Source organism: Schistocerca piceifrons, chromosome 3 (genome assembly GCF_021461385.2).
Source record: "Schistocerca piceifrons isolate TAMUIC-IGC-003096 chromosome 3, iqSchPice1.1, whole genome shotgun sequence".
Taxonomy (NCBI): Eukaryota; Metazoa; Arthropoda; class Insecta; order Orthoptera; family Acrididae; genus Schistocerca; species Schistocerca piceifrons.
Window position 1 is genome coordinate 693,318,088 of NC_060140.1, and position 26,108 is coordinate 693,344,195.

General features: G+C 40.8%; 1 protein-coding gene across 1 annotated transcript in view; it reads left to right on the forward strand.

The window, feature by feature from the left end:
- LOC124788973 (ATP-dependent translocase ABCB1-like) overlaps nt 1-26,108 on the forward strand; it is a 131,965-nt gene that overhangs the window by 96,277 nt on the left and 9,580 nt on the right. The window contains exons 13-16 of the mRNA XM_047256262.1: nt 1,338-1,499; nt 14,927-15,130; nt 21,438-21,679; nt 23,085-23,244. Of these exons, the coding sequence (XP_047112218.1) occupies nt 1,338-1,499; nt 14,927-15,130; nt 21,438-21,679; nt 23,085-23,244 (768 nt within the window). The remainder of the gene's footprint in view (nt 1-1,337; nt 1,500-14,926; nt 15,131-21,437; nt 21,680-23,084; nt 23,245-26,108) is intronic.

The following is a 26,108-nucleotide window of genomic DNA, read 5'->3' on the forward strand; positions in this document are numbered from 1 at the left end:
GATATCGACAGCGTATTGGCGAGGCATTCGTCTTCATGGACGACAATTCGCGGCCCCATCGTGCACATCTTGTGAGTGAATTCCTCCAGGATAACGACATCAAATGTTCAAATGTGTGTGAATTCTTAAGGGACCAAACTGCTGAGGTCATCGGTCCCTAGACTTACACACTACTTAAACTAACTTATGCTCATAACAACACAAACACCCATGCCAGAGGGATGACTCAAATCTCCGACAGGGGGAGCCGCGGATAACGACCTCTCTCGACTAGAGTGGCCGGCGTGTTCTTCAGACACGAATCCTACCGAATATGCCTGGGATTGATCGAAAGGGGCTGTTTATGGACGACATGACCCATCAACTAGTCTGAGGGATCTACGCCGAATTGCCGTTCAGAAGTCGGACAATCTAGACCAACAGTGCCTCGATGAACTTGTGGATAGTATGCCACGACGAATACAGGCATGCATCAGTGCAAGAGGACATGTTGCTGGGTATCAGAGGTACCGGTGTGTACAGCGATCTGGACCACCACCTCTGAAGGCTGTATGGTGTTGCAACATGCAATGTGTGGTGTCATGAGCAATAAAAAGGGCGGAAGTGATGTTTATGTTGATCTCAATTCCAATTTTCTGTACAGGTTATGGAACTCTCGGAACCGAGTTGACGCAAAACTTTTTTTTTCTCTGCGTCTAACAGACTTCCATCAAACACATCACATAGATTACTACCTGATGTTCTCTGCACGGTCGTAACTGCAGCACTAAGACAGTGGAATACACCTGTCAGTATCGACTGTTCGTTTGGCATCAACATACCCACTCTTCAACGTCTGACCTAACGGCTTGCCAACCTATAATCATACTATTCTTAATAGCTATAATTATTAGTTTGCAAACGCAGTAAATACTGATGTAATGCTGTTCAGCAGTACACTGCCCTCAGTCACTAATTAAAATATCTGCTGTTGTACCCCTAACACTGAGAGAGAGGTTGTTGTAGTCCTTCGCTACTAACTAGGAACAATACTCCTCTTACTCAATTAATTCATTTCGTTTCTAGAAGAATAATGGTTGGACGCAATTCGTGGTGAGTTACCATTTGAAATGGTACACTCCCTGAAATCGCGATTGTGAGACATTTAAGTGGAGAAACAGTGCAGGAGGTAAAAGTTGATACTCTTTTTGGTGTATCGTAAAAGCTGTGCTCCCATGTGAAGCCTCCATCACAAGACAAGAACCATCTTGAGGCCCGTAGACTTAACTGATTGCACCGTTATACTCATTTGGAGGAAATAAACGGCTGTGATTTCAAACATGTTGTACTTGCCGTAGATGTACACCTTCGACGTCGCCGGGGACAGGCTGACGATGCGACTGCGCAAACTCACTTTTTCGGCGATGCTGCGGCAGGAGGTGGCCTGGTTCGACGACAAGAACAACAGCACCGGAGCGCTCTGCGCCAGGCTGTCCACGGATACTTCTGACGTGCAAGGGGTGAGCTACTGGTACTGAAATCAAAACTCAGTATTCATTATGCAACTTCAAACAGCACTCAAAAAGAAACGTTGTACGTAAGGAAAAGTGATACTGTGTGTAATAATCCATATGCAGGGTGTTTCCGTAAGAGTGAGCAAGAATGTAACAAGACGTACGGAATGCTCTACTGAACAATTTGAGGTGGGTGTCGGGGTCGGAGGAGCCAGCTTAAGGAGATATGGAAGTAAACTTGTGTACTGCTTTGTCTAGGATTACTGTTTTCCAGCTTATCTACAACTAACATGCGTACATGTTTACACGAACTGTACTGTTTATTTACGTATGCATTCTTTATTTCATGAAAGGAAAGGAGGAGGACGAGCCTGATTACCAGGAAGTCATGATGCAGGTTTTTTTTACTTTACTTGTTCATAAGGTTACTCTGTTGTATCGTGTTTACATTGTCCCATGACAGAACGTGCTATGAATCAACGACAGACCCATTCATTACTCACTCCTGTGCAGAGACGTACAGTATAATATGATGGAGCAATATCGGTACAGTATTTCCTGGTCGCTGGTCTGGAAGGGGAGGTCCTATTCCATGGCCTGCGAAGTCACCTCACCTGGATCCCCTTCATTATTTCCTACGGGGACATCTAAAGTCACTTGTTTATGAGACCCTAGTGGATACGGAGATGGAATTAGTTGCCAGAATTGTAGTTGCCTCCTGTCATGTGGTGTGATTCGAAACACACCAGGAACATTTGTCAGGGTGCGTCAGAATCTGTTTCGCCGATGTCATGCTTGCATTGAGACTAATGGCCGTCAATTTCAGCACATTTTGTAAGATACAGTACAAATGGTACGTTCATTCTGTCAATGATAGTATTTGCAGTTAATTAACGTAAATAAAAAAGACCACAGTAACGTGATTTTATTCCTATTATCATTTTAAGCAGGCTTCTCCGACCCCAGGTTCAGTGGAGCATCCTCTATGAGGTGCATTCAAGTTCTAAGGACTCCGATTTTTTTTTCTAATTAACTACTCACCCGAAATCTATGAAACTGGCGTTACTTCTCGACGTAATCGCCCTGAAGACGTACACATTTTTCACAACGCTGACGCCATGATTCCATGCCAGCGGCGAAGGCTTCTTTAGGAGTCTGTTTTGACCACTGGAAAATCGCTGAGGCAATAGCAGCACGGCTGGTGAATGCGTGGCCACGGAGAGAGTCTTTCATTGTTGGAAAAAGCCAAAAGTCACTAGGAGCCAGGTCAGGTGAGTAGGGAGCATGAGGAATCACTTCAAAGTTGTTATCACGAAGAAACTGTTGCGTAACGTTAGCTTGATGTGTGGGTGCGTTGTCTTGGTGTAACAGCACACGCGCAGCCCTTCCCGGACGTTTTTGTTGCAGTGCAACAAGGAATTTGTTCTTCAAAACATTTTCGTAGGATGCATCTGTTACCTTAATGCCCTTTGGAACGCAATGGGTAAGGATTACGCCCTCGCTGTCCCAGAACATTGACACCATCATTTTTCCAGCACTGGCGGTTACCCGAAAGTTTTTTGGTGGCGGTGAATCTGTGTGCTTCCATTGAGCTGACTGGCGCTTTGTTTCTGGATTGAAAAATGGCATCCACGTCTCATCCATTGTCACAACCGACGAAAAGAAAGTCCCATTCATGCTGTCGTTGTGCGTCAACACTGTTTGGCAACATGCCACACGGGCAGCCATGTGGTCGTCCATCAGCATTCGTGGCACCCACCTGGATGACACTTTTCGCATTTTCAGGTCGTCATGCAGGATTGTGTGCACAGAACCCACAGAAATGCCAACTCTGGAGGCGATCTGTTCAACAGTCAATCGGCGATCCCCCAAAACAATTCTCTCCACTTTCTCGAGCATGTTGTCAGACCGGCTTGTGCGAGCCCGAGGTTGTTTCGGTTTGTTGTCACACGATGTTCTGCCTTCATTAAACTGTCGCACCCACAAACGCACTTTCGACACATCCATAACTCCATCACCACATGTCTCCTTCAACTGTCGATGAATTTCAACTGGTTTCACACCACGCAAATTCAGAAAACGAATGATGCATGCTGTTCAAGTAAGGAAAACGTCGCCATTTTAAGTATTTAAAACAGTTCTCATTCTCGCCGCTGGCGGTAAAATTCCATCTGCCGTACAGTGCTGCCATCTCTGGGACGTATTGACAATGAACGCGGCCTCATTTTAAAACAATGCGCATGTTTCTATCTCTTTCCAGTCCGGAGAAAAAAAATCGGAGGCCTTAGAACTTGAATGCACCTCGTATTTTCTGTTAAATTTTTGCTCGCTTTTACGGAAACATCTTGTTCAGCCACAACTAGCAGTGTTAATGCTGTATATATCTTCCAGAGAAATGCAAGACCCCTTCTTCCTTTCCTTTCTTTATAGTTATCCCCTGTTCTTTCGTAAAGTACAAGCTATCGACACTCGCTCGTTATGAATTCAGCAATAAATTACGAGGGCACGGGCAAAAACTGGCGACCATATCAAGCGAAAGCGTTGTATCAAGAACAGTTTGTTTACGTTTCTAAAGAGGAGACGTCCTCGCTACAGGTGCATCTCCTACTCGTCCTAAGGTCTGCTTTCCCAAACTGCGCCCCTTTTCTGCCTAAGGAAGGAACTAATAGTTCCGAAACCTAGAAAAGTTTCGTTTACTTTCGTATGCGTCTTTCAGTTGATCTAATAATTTCGTCTCCTGAAAGTATGTAGTGGCCAGTACTCTGTCTCAAAGTATTTGTTTCTTGTGTTGTTACATGTCACACTACAATGTAAGTAAAGTGTAAACTTGACATATGTCGTGACCAGACGAAATTACTCTCGTCCGGCCATAACTGTAGGTTCTTTGATTGCTCGGGGAGAAGGCAAATCAAACAAGAACACATGAATTATTACCTAAAAGAATAAAAGATTTACTTAAGTTTGACATGCTTCTTTGTCACCAGAGTGCTTGATAATTTACAACTGCTATTGACTATGAAAGCATCACTTCATGCTCTAATTAACAAACTGCTCTCTTGAGGTACGACGTTCAACATATACTGAAGTACAAGTTCATTAGAAACCTTAACAGCTCGTTAGTCCTACACTGTGATGCTGACTCCTTCAGATGAGTTCATGGACTGGGCTGTGCACTTCTTTCTTGGCTCCATATTGACCTCCAGTGCGAGGGCACTGCTGTGTGAGAGGTAGGCGTTGTCAACAGAATCACCTCCGATACGTCACTGCTGATTGCAGAGAGCCCTTGCTAATGTCTGTTCTGTCGATACACGTTGCCGACCTTGGTGTAGCACTGTAATCTCCGGACAATATGTGCAATGGTTTTGTTTACACAAATTTTAAAGTAGTTAATTTGTGTGTGTTTGGTTCAAATGGCTCTGAGCACTATGGGACTTAACATCTGAGGGCATAGTCCCCTAGAACTTATAACTACTTAAACCTAACCAACCTAGGGACACCACACACACCCATACCCGAAGCAGGATTCGAACCTGCGACCGTGGCGGTCGCGCGGTTCCAGACTGAAGCGCCTAGATCCGCTCGGCCACACCGGCCAACTATGTGTGTTTCGTCCTAAGGCATTCTAATATCACACTGTCAGTCCAAAAAGCTTAGACACTGGGTTAACAAAAAAGCTAGAGAAAAGTTAAGATGGGAGTTTTGATGCTTTAGGTGTTCTATACAGTTTCCTCCCACTTCACTGTATAGCACAGAACATTCATACAAGCATGTGAATCTGACAGAAATGACTTTCTTTTCGGATGCCGTTAAATTCTTGCATATATTGGCTTGAATGTAGGATATGTTAACGAAGTGTTGACTCTTCATATTAACTGGCACACTTTTTCATTTTGGGGTATTGATAACACAAAGTCTCGTTACCCCTTGATGATGTTTTCCAGAACAGAATTGTTCCTGTTCGGCATTTCCATCAAGTCACAGCAGGAGTCTAGACGTTGTTGCTTTTGTTCGGGAGTCGAGGCGTGCAGGGCAATCATTGCGCACGTTTTTCTCTTCTTCAAAGCATTCTGGAGAATGTTTTGAACACTTGATTTAGGGATGTTCAGTTCGTTGCTCCATTGCTATTTGTGACACAGCAACGACACGTTACAGACGCACGTCCACTACTTCACACTGCGTACTCCTGATATGTACAGATAGTAAGACCCGAATTAATATGTATACGCATATTTTCGTTTTAAGCAATTTCCATTCTTTTTGTAGTTTTCTACGTAATTCATGACATTCGGAATCTGAAAAAATAGCTTTCATTTTCAATATTTTTCCATATTTCAATGTTTAGTCCATATTTTTATATCTGAATTGCATAAATCCATATTTTCAACCCTGTCATAGAATCTGATCTTTTTAAAAAGTAACATGATTAAAAAATTCATTAAATGACGCTTCAAACTGCGATTCTTGGCCTTGGAATTGACGAGCCGGAATTACAAATCGCACCATCTGAAGCAGCCTAGTCTTTCAGATAGCCAGCAAGCCTTTTAGTGTTGCTTCCCAGGGATTATTGAAAGAGGGAAAGAAGCAAAATCTCTTCCTTGAGAGTGAAGCACTGAAACGATGTTTCCGGAGTGGTGGGAAGGAGAGAGCAGTTTTTGACATTTTGTTCACTGCTGTCAATATACCCTTCCCCATCAATCATTTCCTGTAGTGAAAATGCCTCACCAAAGTTACTTACTTTATTGACGGCATATTTATAAACACGCTATTATCAAATGTCGTACCTGTTTGCAGTAATAAACATGAGTATTAAAATAAGGCAGCTAAAACACAATTTCTTTCGCTGGCAAAGGTTTCCGGTACCCTCGACGTCCGTGAAATCTACCAGTCGAAATTAGGTTGCAAGGGCTCGCTGAGAAGTTTACAGACGGTACCTTATATACCGTCTTCGTCGTAGATATGTTACAGTTTTTCTATTTCTTCAATTTTCTGTTTCGCCATACTATTGTCATTCTCATCGAATGCAAAACAATTAGGCCTTATAATGAAGCGAACTAGTTCTTGCCAGTGATACGAAGAATACGACTGCAGCATTAACTGTTTCCTCATTGTTCCACTCTTGTATTCCGTTCAACGGGCAACGTCTGACACGCACCTCCACAAGTAGTGCGCTATTTTTAATACATGCCTAAAAATTCCGAAGGATAAGCAACCGTTGTATTTCAAATTGCAAAGATATATTGAAGATTTCCGAAACCAGTCTGTGAGTACAGACGGTAAAGTACTGTTTTGTAGTGCTTGTGAAAACTCCGTGTCGACTGAGCAACAGTTTCTAACTTCACAGCACATATCTACCAAAAAGTATAAGGTAAATATTGTAACAAAGAATGAATTTAAACGACAGTTTTTTTCTGATGTAGCTGCCAGTGGTTCAAAACGTTCTACGTTCTCGAAAGATTTATGTTATGCCATGATATGTGCAGATATACCTGTATCGAAATTACACACTGAAGCGCCAGTACAAAACCAACATAACGCAAAAAGTGTCTGACGCAGTTATTAGATCGGCTACTGCTGTTGCAATAGTAGGTTATCACGAGCAATGAAACAGTAACTCCGAGGTAGCGAGGAAGTGAAATTCACCCGTACAACCATTTTACGAGTGCACCGTGAAAAACATCAGACTCTGATATCGCTGTGGCTGGAAAAAGATCCTGCGAGAATGGGACCAATGATGACTGAAGATAACCATTGAACGTAACAGAAGTCCAACCCTTCCGAAAATTGCTGCAGATTTCAAAGCTGGGCCATCAACAAGTGTCAGCGTGCGAATCATCCAACGAAACGTCATCGATATGGGCTTTCGGAGCCCAGGGTCCACTCGTGTACCCTTGATGACTTCACGACACAAAGCTTTACGCCTCGCCTGGGCCCATCAACTCCAACATTGGAATGTTGATGACTGGAAACATATTGCCTGGTCGGACAAGTCTCGTTTCAAATAGTATCGATCGAATGGACGTGTATGGGTACGGAGACAAGTTCATGAATCTATGGACGCTGCCTGTCAGCAGGGGACAGTTCAAGCTGGTGGAGGCTCTGTAATGGTGTAGGGCGTGTGCAGCTGGAATGATGTGGGGCCCCTGATACGTCTAGATTCGAGTCTGACGGGACACGTACGTAAGCATCCTGTCTGATCACGTGCACCCATTCATGTCCATTTTGCATTCCGACGGACTTGGGCAATTCCTGTAGGACAATGCGGCACCCCACACGTCCAGAATTGCCACAGAGTGGCTCTACGAACATTCTTCCGAGGTTAACTGGCCACCAAACTCCCCAGACATGAACATTATTGAGCATATCTGGGATGCCTTGCAACGGGCTGTTCAGAAGAGATCTCCACCGCCTCGTTCTCATAATGAATTTATGGACAGCCCTGCAAGTTTCATGCCGTCAATTCCCTCCAAGACGACTTCAGACATTAGTCGAGTCCATGCCACGTCGTGTTGCGGCAGTTCTGCGTGCTCGTGGAGGCCATACACGTTATTAAGCACGTTTGTTTGGCTTTTCTGTGTGTAGCCCAGTGTTTAAAAGCTTACTAGAGAAGTATTCAAGCAAACGTATTCCTGACGAATCTACACCTAGAAAAAACTATTTCAGCAGCATTTAAAAGGCTTGTCTTCGTCCTTTAGAGATGTAATGCGGGTTGGTCCTGTATGACTCACAATCTACGGGACTACGGACACCCAAGAGCGGTGTATTGACAATGTAGGAATAGGACCACTATTTGAAGATAAATCGAGCAAATCCTTTCTGTTGGCGTGAGAGGAACGTCCTAAATGTAACCACCAAACAAACAAAAAATGTTAAAATGTGTGTGAAATGTTATGGGACTTAACAGTTGAGGTCATCAGTCCCTAAGCTTACACACTACTTAACCTAAATTATCCTAAGGACAAACGCACACACTCATGCCCGAGGGAGGACTCGAACCTCCGCCAGGACCAGCCGCACAGTCCATGACTGCAGCGCCCTAGACCGCTCGGCTAATCCTGCGCGGCAACCACCAAACATTAGAAAAGCTTTTTACTGGTGGTGAGTGTTTTGTGGCCTAATAGCGTTTTGTTGTTAGTTACCGACACTGCTCCTTATACGGTTAAAGCTGTAGATGACCTGAATATTTTATATCCTAAAGTGATCCACGTAACGTGCTTGGCACACGGAATAAATAGATTAACTGAATGGATAAGGATAAATTACATAAATATTGATAGTTTAATATCAAACGTGAAAAAATATTTTTGAAAGCTCCCAGTAGGATTCCAAGTTTAAAGAGATGTATCTCGATCTTATTTTGCAACCAGAACCAGTTCTGACACCTTGGCGTACTAGTCTAGAAGCAGCTGAATACTACGTTGAGCATTTCAGTGACATTAAAACAATTGTTTTTCAATTTGAAGATGAATCTGCTTGTATTTAGAACGCAAAAGAACTTTTTGAAAATGTTACTCTACAGAGTTACGTTGCTGAATTTTTAAAGGAAAATCTGAACTATGCACTTGGTAAAAATAAAATTTTTAATCTGCTGACAAAAATTAACAATATGCTACACGGAAGAACAGATGACAAACTTGACGTCCCATACTCACTTCCACAATTGTGTAAATTTAAATCTGCTCCGATCACATCTCGCGATGTTGAAAGACCTTTCAGCCAGTACGAAGTGTTGTTCCATTCACACAGAAATAGTTTTAATTTTGGAAATTTAAAAAAAAAATATGACTGTGTATTGTTGTTGTTGTTGTTGTGGTCTTCAGTCCTGAGACTGGTTTGATGCAGCTCTCCATGCTACTCTATCCTGTGCAAGCTTTTTCATCTCCCAGTACCTACTGCAACCTACATCCTTCTGAATCTGCTTAGTGTATTCATCTCTTGGTCTCCCTCTACGATTTTTACCCTCCACGCTGCCCTCCAATACTAAATTGGTGATCCCTTGATGCCTCAGAACATGTCCTACCAACCGATCCCTTCTTCTGGTCAAGTTGTGCCACAAACTTCTCTTCTCCCCAATCCTATTCAATACTTCCTCATTAGTTACGTGATCTACCCATCTAATCTTCAGCATTCTTCTGTAGCACCACATTTCGAAAGCTTCTATTCTCTTCCTGTCCAAACTATTTATCGTCCATGTTTCACTTCCATACATGGCTACACTCCATACGAATACTTTCAGAAATGACTTCCTGACACTTAAATCAATACTGGATGTTAACAAATTTCTCTTCTTCCGAAACGCTTTCCTTGCCATTGCCAGCCTACATTTTATATCCTCTCTACTTCGACCATCATCAGTTATTTTGCTCCCCAAATAGCAAAACTCCTTTACTTCTTTAAGCGCCTCATTTCCTAATCTAATTCCCTCAGCATCACCCGACTTAATTAGACTACATTCCATTATCCTTGTTTTGCTTTTGTTGATGTTCATCTTATATCCTCCTTTCAAGACACTGTCCATTCCATTCAACTGCTCTTCCAAGTCCTTTGCTGTCTCTGACAGAATTACAATGTCATCGGCGAACCTCAAAGTTTTTATTTCTTCTCCATGAATTTTAATACCTACTCCGAATTTTTCTTTTGTTTCCTTTACTGCTTGCTCAATATACAGATTGAACAACATCGGGGAGAGGCTACAACCCTGTCTTACTCCCTTCCCAACCACTGCTTCCCTTCCATGTCCCTCGACTCTTATAACTGCCATCTGGCTTCTGTACAAATTGTAAATAGCCTTTCGCTCCCTGTATTTTACCCCTGCCACCTTTAGAATTTGAAAGAGAGTATTCCAGTCAACATTGTCAAAAGCTTTCTCTAAGTCTACAAATGCTAGAAACGTAGGTTTGCCTTTCCTTAATCTTTCTTCTAAGATAAGTCGTAAGGTCAGTATTGCCTCACGTGTTCCAGTGTTTCTACGGAATCCAAACTGATCTTCCCCGAGGTTGGCTTCTACTAGTTTTTCCATTCGTCTGTAAAGAATTCGTGTTAGTATTTTGCAGCTGTGACTTATTAAGCTGATAGTTCGGTAATTTTCACATCTGTCAACACCTGCTTTCTTTGGGATTGGAATTATTATATTCTTCTTGAAGTCTGAGGGTATTTCGCCTGTTTCATACATCTTGCTCACCAGATGGTAGAGTTTTGTCAGGACTGGCTCTCCCACGGCCGTCAGTAGTTCCAATGGAATATTGTCTACTCCTGGGGCCTTGTTTCGACTCAGGTCTTTCAGTGCTCTGTCAAACTCTTCACGCAGTATCGTATCTCCCATTTCATCTTCATCTACATCCTCTTCCATTTCCATAATATTGTCCTCAAGTACATCGCCCTTGTATAGACCCTCTATATACTCCTTCCACCTTTCTGCTTTCCCTTCTTTGCTTAGAACTGGGTTTCCGTCTGAGCTCTTGATATTCATACAAGTCGTTCTCTTATCTCCAAAGGTCTCTTTAATTTTCCTGTAGGCGGTATCTATCTTACCCCTAGTGAGATAGGCCTCTACATCCTTACATTTGTCCTCTAGCCATCTCTGCTTAGCCATTTTGCACTTCCTGTCGATCTCATTTTTGAGACGTTTGTATTCCTTTTTGCCTGTTTCACTTACTGCATTTTTATATTTTCTCCTTTCATCAATTAAATTCAATATTTCTTCTGTTACCCAAGGATTTCTACTAGCCCTCGTCTTTTTACCTACTTGATCCTCTGCTGCCTTCACTACTTCATCCCTCAAAGCTACCCATTCTTCTTCTACTGTATTTATTTCCCCAATTCCTGTCAATTGCTCCCTTATGCTCTCCCTTGTAACAAGACAAATGCCAGTAAGACTGAAGAACCATAAAATTATTTGTTTTTGGTATAATAAAGTGTGGTTTATTTGAAAATAGTAGTTTTTGTCGTCATATTTTTCCATATTTTAAATTTTTATGCACTATTATATTTACGTATTCTGTCATTTTAAATACCTATTTATCCGAACCCTACAGATGATGGTTCAAGCTGCCGCTGTAGTCGATTGTACCTCAGGAACAAAAGCAGTCTCGGAACATCTTGGACGGACCGTGTAAACTGTAACTTGTTGTTTGCATGAGTCTAATACGATATTATCAGTGGCAGTCAGTTTGGGTTCAGTTGTCCGCTTTCGTTCTCTGTCTAGTTCGTCTTGTTTCAGTTTTATTGGGATTTATTAGGATTTATCTTAATGTCGTAAAAAGGCAACTAGCAGTACCAAATTCTGTTTAATCAAACGCTTTCATTTTATTTTCTAAAGTTAACTGTTGGTATTTTTACCTAACACTCTTCTTGGTTACTGTGTCGTACTGTACCACTAACACACTTTTCAGCAATTATAAATATAAGATACATCACAACTCGTCATGTGGGCTTCAGTAAGCGAACTGAGCAGACTTTGACATTGTTGCGTAGTCTCGGAGTTAACGTCGCTTCTATTACATCATGGAGTCCAGTGTTCGATTCCTCGTCGGATCGGAGATTTTCTTCCCGCTGGAACTGGGTGTTTGGGTTGTCCTTATCATTTCACCTTATTTTCATCGACACGCAAATGAGCGCGAAGCGGCGTCGAATGGAAAGAGGCCGAACAGCCACAGACGGGGTCTCGCGGCCAATAATGCCATCCGTTCATTTAGTTTCATCGATCCCCGTGAAGTGTATGGGAAGGCAGAGAGCACGTTCGACGTTTTGCAGTAAGTCATGTTGGCACGAATGATCTTCAATAGAGGGCAGTATCATCGAGCACTTTTCGAACTTTCGCCTCTAGCAAGCAATGTAAGAGAAGTTTAATATTGTTTCTTATTCTACCTTGAAAAGATAACATTCAGTATAATGGCTGTACAGTTTTTCCCTAAACTCAGATACATTACTCTGGGAAAGTAAGGTTTCTCCAAGTATGATAAACGGTTTCAAGACACAACATGATTGCATACCTAGGAATAAATGTTTTACTCCAATCGAGAAAACCTTGTCAGTACTGCATTTAACAGTCTATGTGTTACACTGTTATTCTTCTAAGCACCAAAAATTATTAAGTAATATCTTATTAAGGAGAAGTATTACCAAAAACCAGTTACAAGCAAAAAAACGTATGGAATATGCGGTATTGGCGGTCAACACAAATTTCGGTTTTCAAGACTGGGAAAGACTAAAGAAACTCAGTTCAGTTGCAGGTATCTGGTGTTTCACGGTAGAACACCTTCTTCCATTTCAAGGCACAAGATGGTGCATGACTTATGCAATATGGCTTAACCGTCCACACGCTACTTAACTAGTTTTAAAAAATTATAAATTTTACTAATCATAACACTCTGTGGTCGAAGAACTAGCAGTGTACGCCAAGTAGCTTTAATATACTATACAGTACTTAAACATGTAGAACTCGTAATATTTACAAATGCTGCACAAACACGACCTTAAGTCTCAGAATAAAAATTATATAAATTGCCAGAAACTGAATTTGAAGCTTTCTAGTGCGCATTCCTTCATACAGTTTGTAATGATTCCTTATTTACGTGACCATTACGGCACACCAACCCCAGTTCTCGACACCAGTAATATCGTACTACTTTTCTGCGAAGTAACAGACATATTTTTGTGACAATATTCACATTTTGGTTTTATTAATGTATAGATACTCTGATGTATCGATATATTACAGTGATATGGTTCTTCTGTGTATTCATTTCTGTGAGACTGTCATAATCTTTGACTTACTTGTAACCGTTTTGGCACGAATGAACACAGAACAGTCTTTGTTTCACTTTGCAGAAGTTAAGTTGTTATTTCGATTTCTAAAAGAACAGTCAAATCTTGCGTTTGGTTAAAGTGGAAATTAAATATATGAACACTGATACAAAACTGTTTTCTTGATGATGTGACAATTAAGAAGAAGTATATGTTAATTTACAAGAAGTTTAATAAAAATGTGGATCGTGAACACCAAGTCAAAAACTATTTCTACCATACCATTGTTCTGATCTGGGATTGTTTGATCATTAAGAATTTCCTGAAAAACGCATTTGTTAGGTCTTCAAATATTGCTAAAATACAGATCTGGACCTTCTAGCAGTCAAAGTGGAATCACCCTAGAATCAACAAGATGAGCCATAACAACTTCGACGAAATCTACGTGGGAATCCATTCAAGATAAGTGCCAAAATTAATGACTTTTTTACAGTGACTTCATTATTTCCATTTTGACGATACCATCCACAGTCAATAACTTTGTTGTCGCCCGATAAAGCGAACATATGCTGCGTGAGCAACATTATTAATCTGATTTCTAACCTACTTTGCAAGTGGTGGTATTGTTAGAAGTTCAAAAAAAAAAAATCACCGACCATGAAACATCATGTATTCGTAAGCACACTGTTCTCCAGGTACAATACTCTCCTCCAATAAAAGATACCATATCAGATCGCGATAAAAACAGTATAATTTTCGCGAATTTTAATTTAGTGAAGCCTTAATTAATGACTGTTTACTGTACTACGATTTCAGTCATCTGAACCACTTTATCGTTGCGATGTCATACTTCATCATTTGATATACTCGCCTTCACACAATCATCCCAACACAAACATTATGTCTAAAAATGCTACAGACAGTAAGATTCTTCTGGGTATGTGACCGCACTGTCAATGTGTAAAATTCTCCGAGATTTCGGCTACTATAGCAAATGGCATTCCTCGAGGTATTTTTACTAACTCCACTTAGCATAAACAATGTGATGAAGGCCTTTTGCAACAGTGGCCGAAGCGTTGGGAAATTTTACAAATTGACAGTGTGATGATAAACTCAGGAGAATTTAATGTGACAACGGCCACGGATGCCTCCGCGTACAAAAATGCTACAGAATTTAAGGAAAATATGAGAGATACTTACTTTGAGTTGTTAGGTCCTGGCAGATTGTAGACCAAAGAATGTCCAGAATAATCTGGGATAAAAAGTTGTGATACCTGTAGTCCTTGAAAAGTCACGATCTGGTAAAAATCCAAGTTCGTTGCATTGGTTGCGCATTCTCATCAACGAATTTGTGTTCACTTACTACTGCTAGATTTTCTCACATTGACTGACTAGTTCCTGGTAGAGTTAGCACGCAGCAAAGTATTCGTTGCCCAAAATGGACGAAGTGGGAGGGCGCTATGTCAGTGACTCCATACGTGATTGTACTTATTTCTCTGTAACATTCAATGAGTGTGCACATTTGCTGACCTGACTCTTCCTCATAATGCAATTGTCAGAATCGAGGCAGCTACGGAGTAATAAGCTACATCAATATTTTCATGTTTTACCCTTTTTATTGCATGCTGAATAATAAATGAATGATTGCTTTTGTCCAGTCGAACAAGCAATTAATTTAATGTTTTGTGCAGGCTACAGGCCAGCCTATCAGCTCCGTGGTGCAGGCGCTGGCGACGCTGGTGCTCTCTGTCGGAGTGTGCCTGTACTACGAGTGGCGGCTGGGGCTGATGGCGGTCGCCTTCATGCCCGTCCTCATGGCGTCCGACCACTACGATGCCCGCGTAGAGGAGGCCGGGGACGAGCGCATTCGAAAATCCGTGGAGAAAGCCACCAAGGTGCCTGTCCAATCCTGACGAGCCGCATCTAATTTCACTTCTGTGACAGAATCGTCTGTCTAACTTACACTACTACAGCAAAAGCATACAGAAAATGTTTACTATCAAAAACAATCTTGCTCACAATTTATTTATTACGGTGACCGGTTTCGACCACTACTGTGGTCATCTTCAGACTAATGAGTAAGAACCTCCTTCTGCTGTAGAATCTGTGAGTAGTTGTCGAAACCGGTCACCGTAATAAATAAATTGTGATCAAGACTGTTTTTGATAGTAAATATTTGTAACACATTGATCACTGTTCACTTCCATAATGTATTCAAAAGTAATACAGGAAATGTGTTTATCTGATAAAGAACTTCTTGTTGTACAGCATGAGCAGCATTTCAGATATATTAGCTGCCATACCAGTATTCGAGAATATAATCCATCGTCAGTGGAATCTGATGCACAAGATAAACAAAAAAAGTATGTACGCAATGTCGATAACATAGAATATTTTGTACACGCTAAAATAGAAAGATAACATTCCTTATATACTTCACACTTCTGCATCAAATGACATGTCTGCCGATAATAAAATCCTCCTGTTGGTTAACAGCGATTTGAAACTATTAAACATGGAACCCCACCGTTATCTAAATTCAAAATATAACCCTGTACATAACCATAACCATGTGATCACAATACAGTGATCAGCCAGAACATTATGACCACCAACCTACCATCGATATAAACCTGTCCAGGCGATAGCAGCGTCATCTGGTAGGGAATGAGTGCTAGTCATACACGCAGATGGTGCATGTAGTATCTGTGAGTGTGCTGTCTGTGTGTGGGATGTGGAAGGTGTGCAGTCTATCCGAGTTTGATCGAAGGCAGGTTCTGATGGCCCAGGAACTTGGCACGAGCATTTCGGAAACTGCACAACTTGTCGTATATTCGAGGAGTGCTGTGGTGAGTGTTTTTAACATGTGGCGAAACCATGTCCAAATGTCGTGGGATTTGGTAGGTACCCCTCATTACAAATTTTGAACGTTGGAGGCTGAGCAGACTGGTAAAACAGGACATATGGCGAACTGTGGTGGAACTAAGATCGGCGTTTAATGTCGGCAGAGGAAAAGCGTGTGTGAACACAAAGTGCACCGAACACCACTAACAATGGGACTCCGCAGCCGACGACCAATGCATTTACCGTTAACTCTATGACATTGGCTACTACAACTGAAATGGGCACGTGACCACTGGCGTTGAACGTTGAAGCAGTGGCTGAGTGTGGCATTGTCTGATGAATCCTGATACCTTCTTCATTATGTCGATGAGAGGGCGCGAATCGTCGTCTTCCAGGTGAACAGCTCCTTGACACCTTTACTGCAGGGTGGAGACAAGCTGGTAGCGGCTCCATTATGCACTGGGTAACATTCTATTGGGCATCCATGGGTCCAGCGGAGCACGTGCAAGCCACCATGGCAGCCAAGGAGTATTGTACATTGGTTGCAGACCATGTACACCCCTTCATGACGATCATGTTTCCCGACGGCAGGTCACAAGACCAGAAGTGTGAAGTTGTTGCAGGAGCACAGAGGTGAGTTGAAATTGGTGTGCTGGACCGCCAGCTTGCCAAATCTAAACCCGATAGAACACATCTGAGATGTGATTGAACGTGACGTCACAGCTCATCGGCTCCCTCCCTGTAATTTACGGGAATTAGGCGACTTGTGTGTGCAGATGTGGTGTGTTAGCTCCCTATAGCGACTTACGAAGCCCTCGTTGCTTCCATGCCACGACGCGTCGCCGCTGTTATCTGTGCCAGCGGTGGACATACTGCTGGATATTGGGTCGGTGGTCATAACGCTCTGGATGATCAGCGTGGTATCCATTACATGTATGCAACTCTAAGACAGGCCTGTGCAAACAGTGCTCCGTGAGTACGAGCGCTCCAGCAGCGCTTCTGCATACAGGTTATCGGGTATGACCGTGTCGGTTTAGAGATTTGCGCGTGGAACCAATACCACGTTTGCTTGTGCGATCACAGCAATCATTACGTGCTCAACAAGAAACAAACTGTTGATGGGATCATCACTCTTGCTTCACCCATGGCTTGTGGACTTGTCGAGCAGATCTAAGACTCACGTAAATTTTCCGAATATTCATGGCTTGTATTTAGATTTGTTTTTGTATCTTATTAATCTCATTGATGGATGCTTCCTTTTTGGGTGTGTACTAGCAAAGAGTAAGTAAAACTGGGGTTAATATGGACCGATCTACTAGATAGTTATTACTCATTAATAATTTTGATTCTGCAAGAAACGACACCCAGAGCCCACTTACAATGGCCTTTCTTTTCTCATAACGTGATCTATTACCTGAGGAATTCAGTTACATATCTCAGATCATGGGGAAGTGATCTAGGTCGCTCCTGCAGAAAGACACAATAAAAATGACCGAAAGGCTGATTAGCTCGAGTCTCCGTGTTGCACAGAGGTTGTTAACTACGTGCAAAGCAGGTTTGCTTGCCCTACTGCTGACGTAGTGCCTGGTGGTGGAAATGTAAGGGACACGCAATTGGTAAGCATGGTAGTTGGTTCTAAACAACAATCAATGATGCGGGCTATACCAGAAAATGGGTTCGAATGTAGATATATAATTGATGAAGTAGGGTAAAGCAATACACTTGGACGATGAGGCTACATGATTTGCCTAGTTTCTAGGAAATCACCTGGGAAAAAAGAAAGAGTGATAGACCAAGAAGGAGATATTATTATTTATTTATTTTTGGAGGGGGAAGAGATGTCATAAAACTTAAGATAAGGGAAACAATACTGACAATGGACTGATGAATATGGAGGGGTCTAGTGGATAGAAGAGAACAGAATAACGGTTTTCAGCCATAATACGTCTTTAAAAGTGGAATAAAGAAAACGATTGTCCTCTCACTTCTGAGGTAGTCCTAAGTAAGTGCATGTGGCTTGTATAAGAGCTATTGTAATTTATGTAAAGCAAGTAAAAAGCAGATACCATTTAATGGAGTCTAAAACAAGAAATCAAAAAAATTTGTTTCTTAATTTTCTTTTTATTTCAACATGCAGTTATTTAGCACTAACACAGAAATAATCTGGAATCCAACTCGCGAACTCGGATGTTCAAACACATATTTATACCCACTGCACTAACTAAGCAACGTATTAACACAGTACCGAATGCAGATAACTGTCGAACATGTCAATACAGTGAGGCCAAATCGCGTTCCTTCGACGTCAATTTTCTACTGATAATGTGCATGGATTGAAAATCTGTTACAGACACTTTCGTGTTGTTAGTATGGAAGGAATCGGGGTGTGGCGTCCACGTATTTGAGCCACGCTGTATAAGGAGATAAAAATTTATGCCAGATGGTATGAACAACACACGATGTAACATGGCCATACTAAATCATGGGCTATATGCCACAGTACCAGTGTGGCAAAGAAATACTTTTGAATTGGAGCTCTTAGTGTGCATCAAGATGTCATTTAGTGCTGCAGAGCACGCAACATATAAGATTCTTACAAAATATTCGTCATAACGGGCATGGCTACATAAGGCTGTATGCCGACACATGTCTTGCACATGTTTCTGGGTCGCATGATCGATAAAATATAAATAGCACTCGTACAGCATGTGCCTTCCACCAAACATTATTGGTGGCTTGCTCAGGACTTACCTGTATACGTAAATGTAAACCTTGGACAATTTTAATTTTGTATAGGTTTCCAATCTGATGTAAGCGTTTGATGAAGTTCGAATACTTTCTTTGAAATTCTGAAGACACCAAGAGTAAAATACAGAAAGTAGAGTGTTATATATGGAAAGCAGTAGTTGGGAAGAGTCAGTCCGTATTTTTAGCAATCCGTAAAGGAAATTAATGAGAAATCTGGAAACGAAACTGAAGTTCAGGCGGATTAAATTTAAAAAATTGTAAGTTTGCCGATGACATAGTAATTCTGTCAGAAGGGCTAGTTTCTTGAAGAGAGAGTATAAGATAAACATCAACAACCGTAAAACAAGGGTACTCAAATGTATGTGAATTAAACCAGGCGATGCAGAGGGCAGCAGATTAGGAAATGAAACATTAAAAGTAGTTGAGATGTTTTGATATTTCGGTACAAAGTAACCTACTTTCACCGAAGCAGACAGGTTATAGAACGTAGATTAGCAACGGAAGAGAAACACTTCTGAACGGAAAATTTCTTAACATCAAAAGTAAATATAAGTATTAGTTAGTCTTTTCTGAAGGTATCTGTCTGAAGTGAGCCGTGCTCGGAAGTGAAACGCGGAAGATAAACAGCTCAGACAACAACAGAATAGAAACTTTAGATGTTTTGTGCTACAGAAAAATATTGAAAATTAAATGGTTAGGTTATGTAACCAAAGAGGAGACAGTGAACAGAACTGATGAGGAAAGAAAATTGTGGCACAACTTGCCCTAAGACGGGGTCAGTTGACAGGAGGAAACTGAAGCGTCAAGAAATAGTTAATTTGGTAATGGAACAAAACGTGTACGTGTGGGTGGGGATGGAGAGTACAAGTTATAAAAGGAGATAAAGTTTTAATAACAGTAAATGGTATCAAATGTATGTTAGCTGCAATTGTTGCGCAGAGTTGAAGAGACTTGCACAGGATTAGAAATGAGAAGCGCATGAAGAAAGTCTTAGCACTGAAGACCAGAACAAGACACATCAATAACATCTAGAAAACGAAAAATGTTCAAATTGAATTGGGTATGGATGTATTTCATTCGAATATTATTTACTTCGTAGACTGCACATAGACAGGGTCATGTAGTGTAACGAAAAACAAGTCTCAGAAAATTTCATACCCTTTGTAGCGTCTTCCTTCCTACAACGGAGCGGAATTCAACTGTCAGCATAAGAGACAGTGTTCAGTGCCACTTGATCCGCTGTCCTTTTATTTCTGGGTCATGATGTGGGTCGTAGTATCTTACCCTTTCGTTGGTTATTTAATCTCTTCCTCATGGTCCCTCTTGGCAGTTCTCTCCCAGAGATAGGAATGGGGGTATAATCCGGAATCTCTTTCGAATGGTGAGATCACATGACACTTCTTCATTATGCAGGCTACATGTCCTGTGGATACACATTGTGTGTTTTTAATTGAATTTTCTCATTTTGCGATGACCGAAGTAGCGATCTGTTTTACTTGCTAAAACATTCAACGGCCAGGATAGCACAAGTATTTCTTGATTTAAAACTATTGGTTTCTATAAACTTTGCTGTCATCTTCAGGTCTTAAAAAATCGTTTTCTTATGAAACGTGTTCATTTTAAGTTTGACCTCACGTCAGTATGTCATGTGGAATAAAATCAGCACATTATAAAAGGTTTGTCACAACTAAAATATTTAAAAAGCAAAGTACCTTGCACAAATGACCAGAAAGATATATTTATGTGATCTTGGGTGTTGAATGTTTTTAGCGTGTGTGTTTTTAATGCTTTAGTTTCCATTGCCTTTTGTATCCTCATACCGTTGATGATTGCCAAAAGTCTCGCCTTTTAGGGGCAGTTTCCGAGCACAAGAGCAGCAAATAGTACTCCTTCGCCATCTTTGACAAGGCGATAGACATAACAAGGCTGTCTCCTTACAAGCATTCAGCCCAAATTGTAAAAGATCTTTATTTATAATTTAACCACAAACTGGATTCTAACCTGGGACCCAGGACTTTTTGATTACTAGTCGAAGATACTACCCTTAAACCAAGGGTCTGAGTAAAATAGTGCATAAGCAAAGAAAAAATGACAGCTGCGAATGGTATGGAATCATTGAAAGGAGTTATTGTTGTGATCTTCAAGTCGAAGAATGGTCTGATACAGCTCTCCAAGCATATAGCAGAGTTGCACATCAACTCAGCTAAGATGTAGCAACCATTGTACCGCTTTTCAACAGAAGTAGAATGATCTCAGCGTTTTCATGCTCAGTCTGCTACTCAAATTATGCCCAGAGCACAGAGCTTTAAATCGTTCCCTTTATTGTCTCTACCAGATAAACACGCCTTCATAGTGCTCATTTCTCATTCAGCGTTAGCGTACATCTGAAGGGCAGCTAACGTCACGCAGAGTGACAGCAGTGACTGTTGTAAACAGCAATGGAACCGATAAATATCAATCAGTCCAACTGCAAGACATTGAAACATTTATTTCCCAAAAAGGAAAGTAACCAACTTGAAATATCTTAAATGATTATTATTGAGAATTTCTTGATCATGTGAAGAGAGAGGACGAAGCGTGGTAGAGACTGAGCGTATCCAACTTTTACAGGTGGCAGTGGAGGCTGTTGGTAACATCCGCACGGTGGCGGGTCTCTGCCGCGAGCGTCAGTTCCACGCCCAGTACCTGTCAGAGTTGCGGCCAGCGTTGCAAGTCGCAGAGCGCCACACGCACCTGCGTGCCGCTGTCTACAGCCTCTCTCGGAACATTGGCACATTCACCTACGCCGCATGCATGTACTATGGAGCAACACTCGTCCATACAGACGGCGTCCCCTACCAAGACGTCTACAAGTGAGTAACTGCTTCTTCTTTGCGCCATCTCTGTCTCCACTGATACACCGCGATAACCTTCATTTTCATGCTTCCTCGCGTACCCTGCTACAGCCACGGCCATTCTGTCACCTATAGCACACATTATTCCATTCTTTCCAAACACGTATAGCATACAACCAGCTTAACACATTTTGAAGCTTCTCTTCTTCTTGGGAGTTTAATATCTAATTTGTTCTTTTTAATGCCCGTTCCACACATCCCATATTATAACTTCTGACATATCTACATTTCCATATCAGAGTATTTACAAGTCATATCGATTGCTACGTCTAAAAAAATCCCTTTGCTACCTTCATCGGATCGTTAACATACTCTGTTATCCAATTTTTTTCAGTTTTTAACAGTAACACACTTCCATGCCGATCTTACTATCCCAATCCGGTGCATCGTGAATCTTTGGCATCCGCTATACAAGAGTAAATTGTGTGGTACTGAATAGATAGCTGTCGCACTGCAAACATCCAAACTCCCCCCTCCAAAGCGCACGCTAATTTCAGCCACAGCGGTCTAAAAGCAGAATTTCTTGTACATTATTGTACAGGTCGATTTAAAAGCGAAAAAGTTGTCGAAAATTTTGCTGGTATTCTTAAATGACAACAAGTTTCTTTGTTCCGCTAACAAAATTAGTACAAAATAAAAGTAGCATTGCATTACGTACATTTCATAGTGTGTATCAAAAATAATCTTTGCCTGTACAGCAATCGCTAGTGACAACTACGTACATTTTCGAGAAAAAGTTCTTGTGCTGATTATATGTAAGGAAACTCACATTACAATGAATTGAAAACTCACATATGCATAACACTAATAGATACATTGCAAGTACATATTATAAGAAATATGTGTCTTCTCTGTCATACAGCTACAGCTTATGATGGGCAACTACTAGGAACAAGCAGCTTCTGTCTAACAGTTAATTATTAATACAACGGATTAAAAAAAAGTCTGATTATTACCTGATAGCAGTCTCAATACTCTGCCACACGCGATTGCAACGTAGCATACATGTAATACAGTTCAGAACTCAGAGTTCCTTACACATTAGTCCTTAATATTCTCGTTTAAACTTCGGAAACATACAGAATACTTCGAAAATTACGTATTATCCTAACGTCAGCTTAATCTTAGTTCCCAACTAGGAGCGCTACTGGAAGGAAGCCCGAGAAAACTGTTGTGCCACATGGCACTCGAGATTGGTGTTTGTAGCATACGCAGTGAGAGCTATGCGTAAGCCAAGCCCTAACTCTTCTGTATCAAGAAATGGAAAAAAAAATGTTTATCATATTCAGCTGGACTTCTAGACAGTCTGGCCATAACGTCTCACAGCCTGAACCTATCTTCTTATATGCTCTTGTTTTTACAGAGTGGCAGAAGCTTTGATGTTGGGAACCGGCACCATCTCAAGTGCGTTCTCCTGCACCTCGAGCCTCAGGAAAGGTCTAAGATCCGCTTCAAGAATCTTCACTTTATTGGAGCGTCGACCTTTGGTAACGGATCCCCACGAGCTCACAAATGATAAGTGGGTAAGTTGTAGCATTGGATAACGTATCTGTATATAAAATTGTCACATATAAAATGTCTATAACAGTCCGGATAGGCCGTAAAGTAGGCGAGAGAGTTGGGTTTAGACTCTCGTCTCTGGCTGGCTCTGTAATAGAAGTTTAATCTGTTTTGTTATTCTGTTTTGAAATAGTAACTTTAACTTTAGGTGTGCTGCAGTCTTTTTCTGAAATTGCAAAAATTGTGCTGCAAGAGTAAGGCTTCTCCAATTGTGGAAAACTGTCCCAAGGTACAACATGGTCATGTATCTAGAAACCAATGTTCGACTGAAATTTAAAAGCTCTGCAATATTGTCAGTACTGTATGTAACAGTCTATCTGGTAAATTTTTATTCTAAATAAATGTAAATGTCGTGTGACTAGGGCCTCCCGTCGGGTAGACCGTTCGCCAGTGCAGTCTTTCGATCTGACGCCACTTCGGCGACTTGCTTGTCGATGGGGATGAGATGATGATGATGATGATGATCAGGACAACACAACACTCAGTTCCTGAGTGGAGAAAACCTCCGACCCATCCAGGAATCGAACCCGGGCCCATAGGATTGACATTCTGTCGCGCTGACCACTCAGCTACCGGGGGCGGACATTACTGCTGTACTACATACCAATAATGGTAATTGAAATCAAGTTAACCACAAGTGTTATCAAAAACCAGTTACAAGTTTAACACATTTTGAAATAGAAGCTATAGAAAACAAACACAAATTTTCGTTTTCAAGGCAGGGAAAAATTTAAGGCATTAAACAAATTCATTTCAGTTGCAAGTATCACATGTTCCATGGTAAGAATTTCTCCTGTTTCAAAGTAGTAGTAATAGTAGTAGTAACTTTATTCATCCGTAGATCTCTTTTTACAAGGATATAGGACATGTCAAAGTATTTACAAATTTAGATCAATTTAAAATAAGCTAATTCGTATACACATATATTTACAGACTTCTAGTTAGAGACAATCAATAAATTTATTCCTGGTATACAATACCTTTTTACAAATAACTTATTAAATAAAGCAATGCTACATTGTTCATTCATATCTCACTATCAGTCACTGCGCACACTGTGCACATGTTGTTTCATAACACTTCACTCTCTACACACACACACACACACACACACACACACACACACACACACCCTGGTGATCTCTGGGCCATTTTCCGTACCGCAACTTCCCATATGCTATCCTGAATAATTGAGTCGGCATCCCTCCATAATGAGTGAGATGTTGAGCTCAGAAAAAGGAAGAGGTGTTAGTACTGTGCCATGCATAGCTTGGGGTAAGTACTCCTAGAAAGGAAAAAAAGGAAAAAAACATAAAGTGAAGGTGTTATGTGGAATGTTGGATATTTTATAATCATTATTATTATTATTTATTTGTATAACATTTTTTATCAAACCCTTATTCTGTTTCAGCTAAGTAATCCTTCAATGTATAAAATGTATTGCTTAACATACTTTTTACCTGCCGTTTTAAATAAGTGTGTTTTGGCAATTTCTTTAATCTCTTTTGGTAATTTATTGTATAGCTTTATTCCTTGGTACAAAATGGTGTTATCAGTTTTATGTTTATTTTTTCTTGGGAAATGTAAGTTGACTCTATCTCTTATTGCATGGTCATGGACAGAGCTGTTTATGCAGTAATTACCAATGTTATTTTTGATGTGTACAACTGACTGGTAAATGTATTCATATGGAGCAGTTAAAATCCCCAGTGTTTTGAACAGATCTTTACAATGAGCTCGACTAGTATTTTTGGTTATTATTCTTATGGCTCTTTTCTGGAGTTTGAAAATTGTGTTCATATTTTGAGCATTTGTTCCCCAAAAAAGAATTCCATAGCTCAGAATTGAGTGTACGTATGAATAATATGTAACTAGAAGACACTGCATGTTACACACTGCCGATAGGATTCTAAGGGCATAACATGCTAATGACATTCTATTTGCAAATACCTTTGTGTGTTTAGACCACTTCAATTGAGAATCAATATTCATTCCTAGAAATTTTGCATTTGTTACACAGTCTATAGAGGTGCCATCTACATCTAATTTAACATTGTCATTTTTCCTCTTCAAACTGAAATTCGTGGAATTAGTTTTCTTTGTGTTCAATGTCTTCTTTGTGTTCAATGTCACTTTATTACTTATTGGCCAATCATAAACTTTCTTGGGAGTTCCATTTGCTTTATCGGCAAGGAGTTCTCTTGTTTTCTCAGTGACTATAATATTGCTGTCATCAGCAAAGAGGATTTTTTCATCATGAATAACACTACTGGGAAAGTCATTGATGTATATCAGGAACAGTATTCGTTCTAATATGCTACCTTGTGGAACCCCTATATTAATGTATTTTAGTTCTCAAGTGTTTTACTAAATGTTTAGACCTATTTGAAGTATGTGTTATCTCTACTCTTTCTACCCTATGTGTTAGGTATGATCGAAACCAGTCGTTAGCTACCCCTGTTATTCGTAATGCTTCTAATTTATTTAATAGAATCTTGTGGTCGTCTGTATCAAACGCCTTAGAAAAATCCAAAAATATGCCTGTGACACACTCATCTTTATGAAGAGCGTCAAGTACAAGTTTTGTGAATTCTACTACGGCTGACTCCGTATTTTTGCCACTTCGGAAACCAAACGGTGATTCGCTTAAAAGAATGTATTTGTTCACGTACTTCGTTAATCTGTCTTTCATAATTGCTTCTATTATTTTTGAGAAAGCTGACAACAGGGAAATGGGCCAGTGATTTTGTATGTCTTCTGCATTACCTTTCTTAAGCAAAGGTATAACTCTTGCCTGTTTTAACTACTCTGGAAATGTCCCTGATGT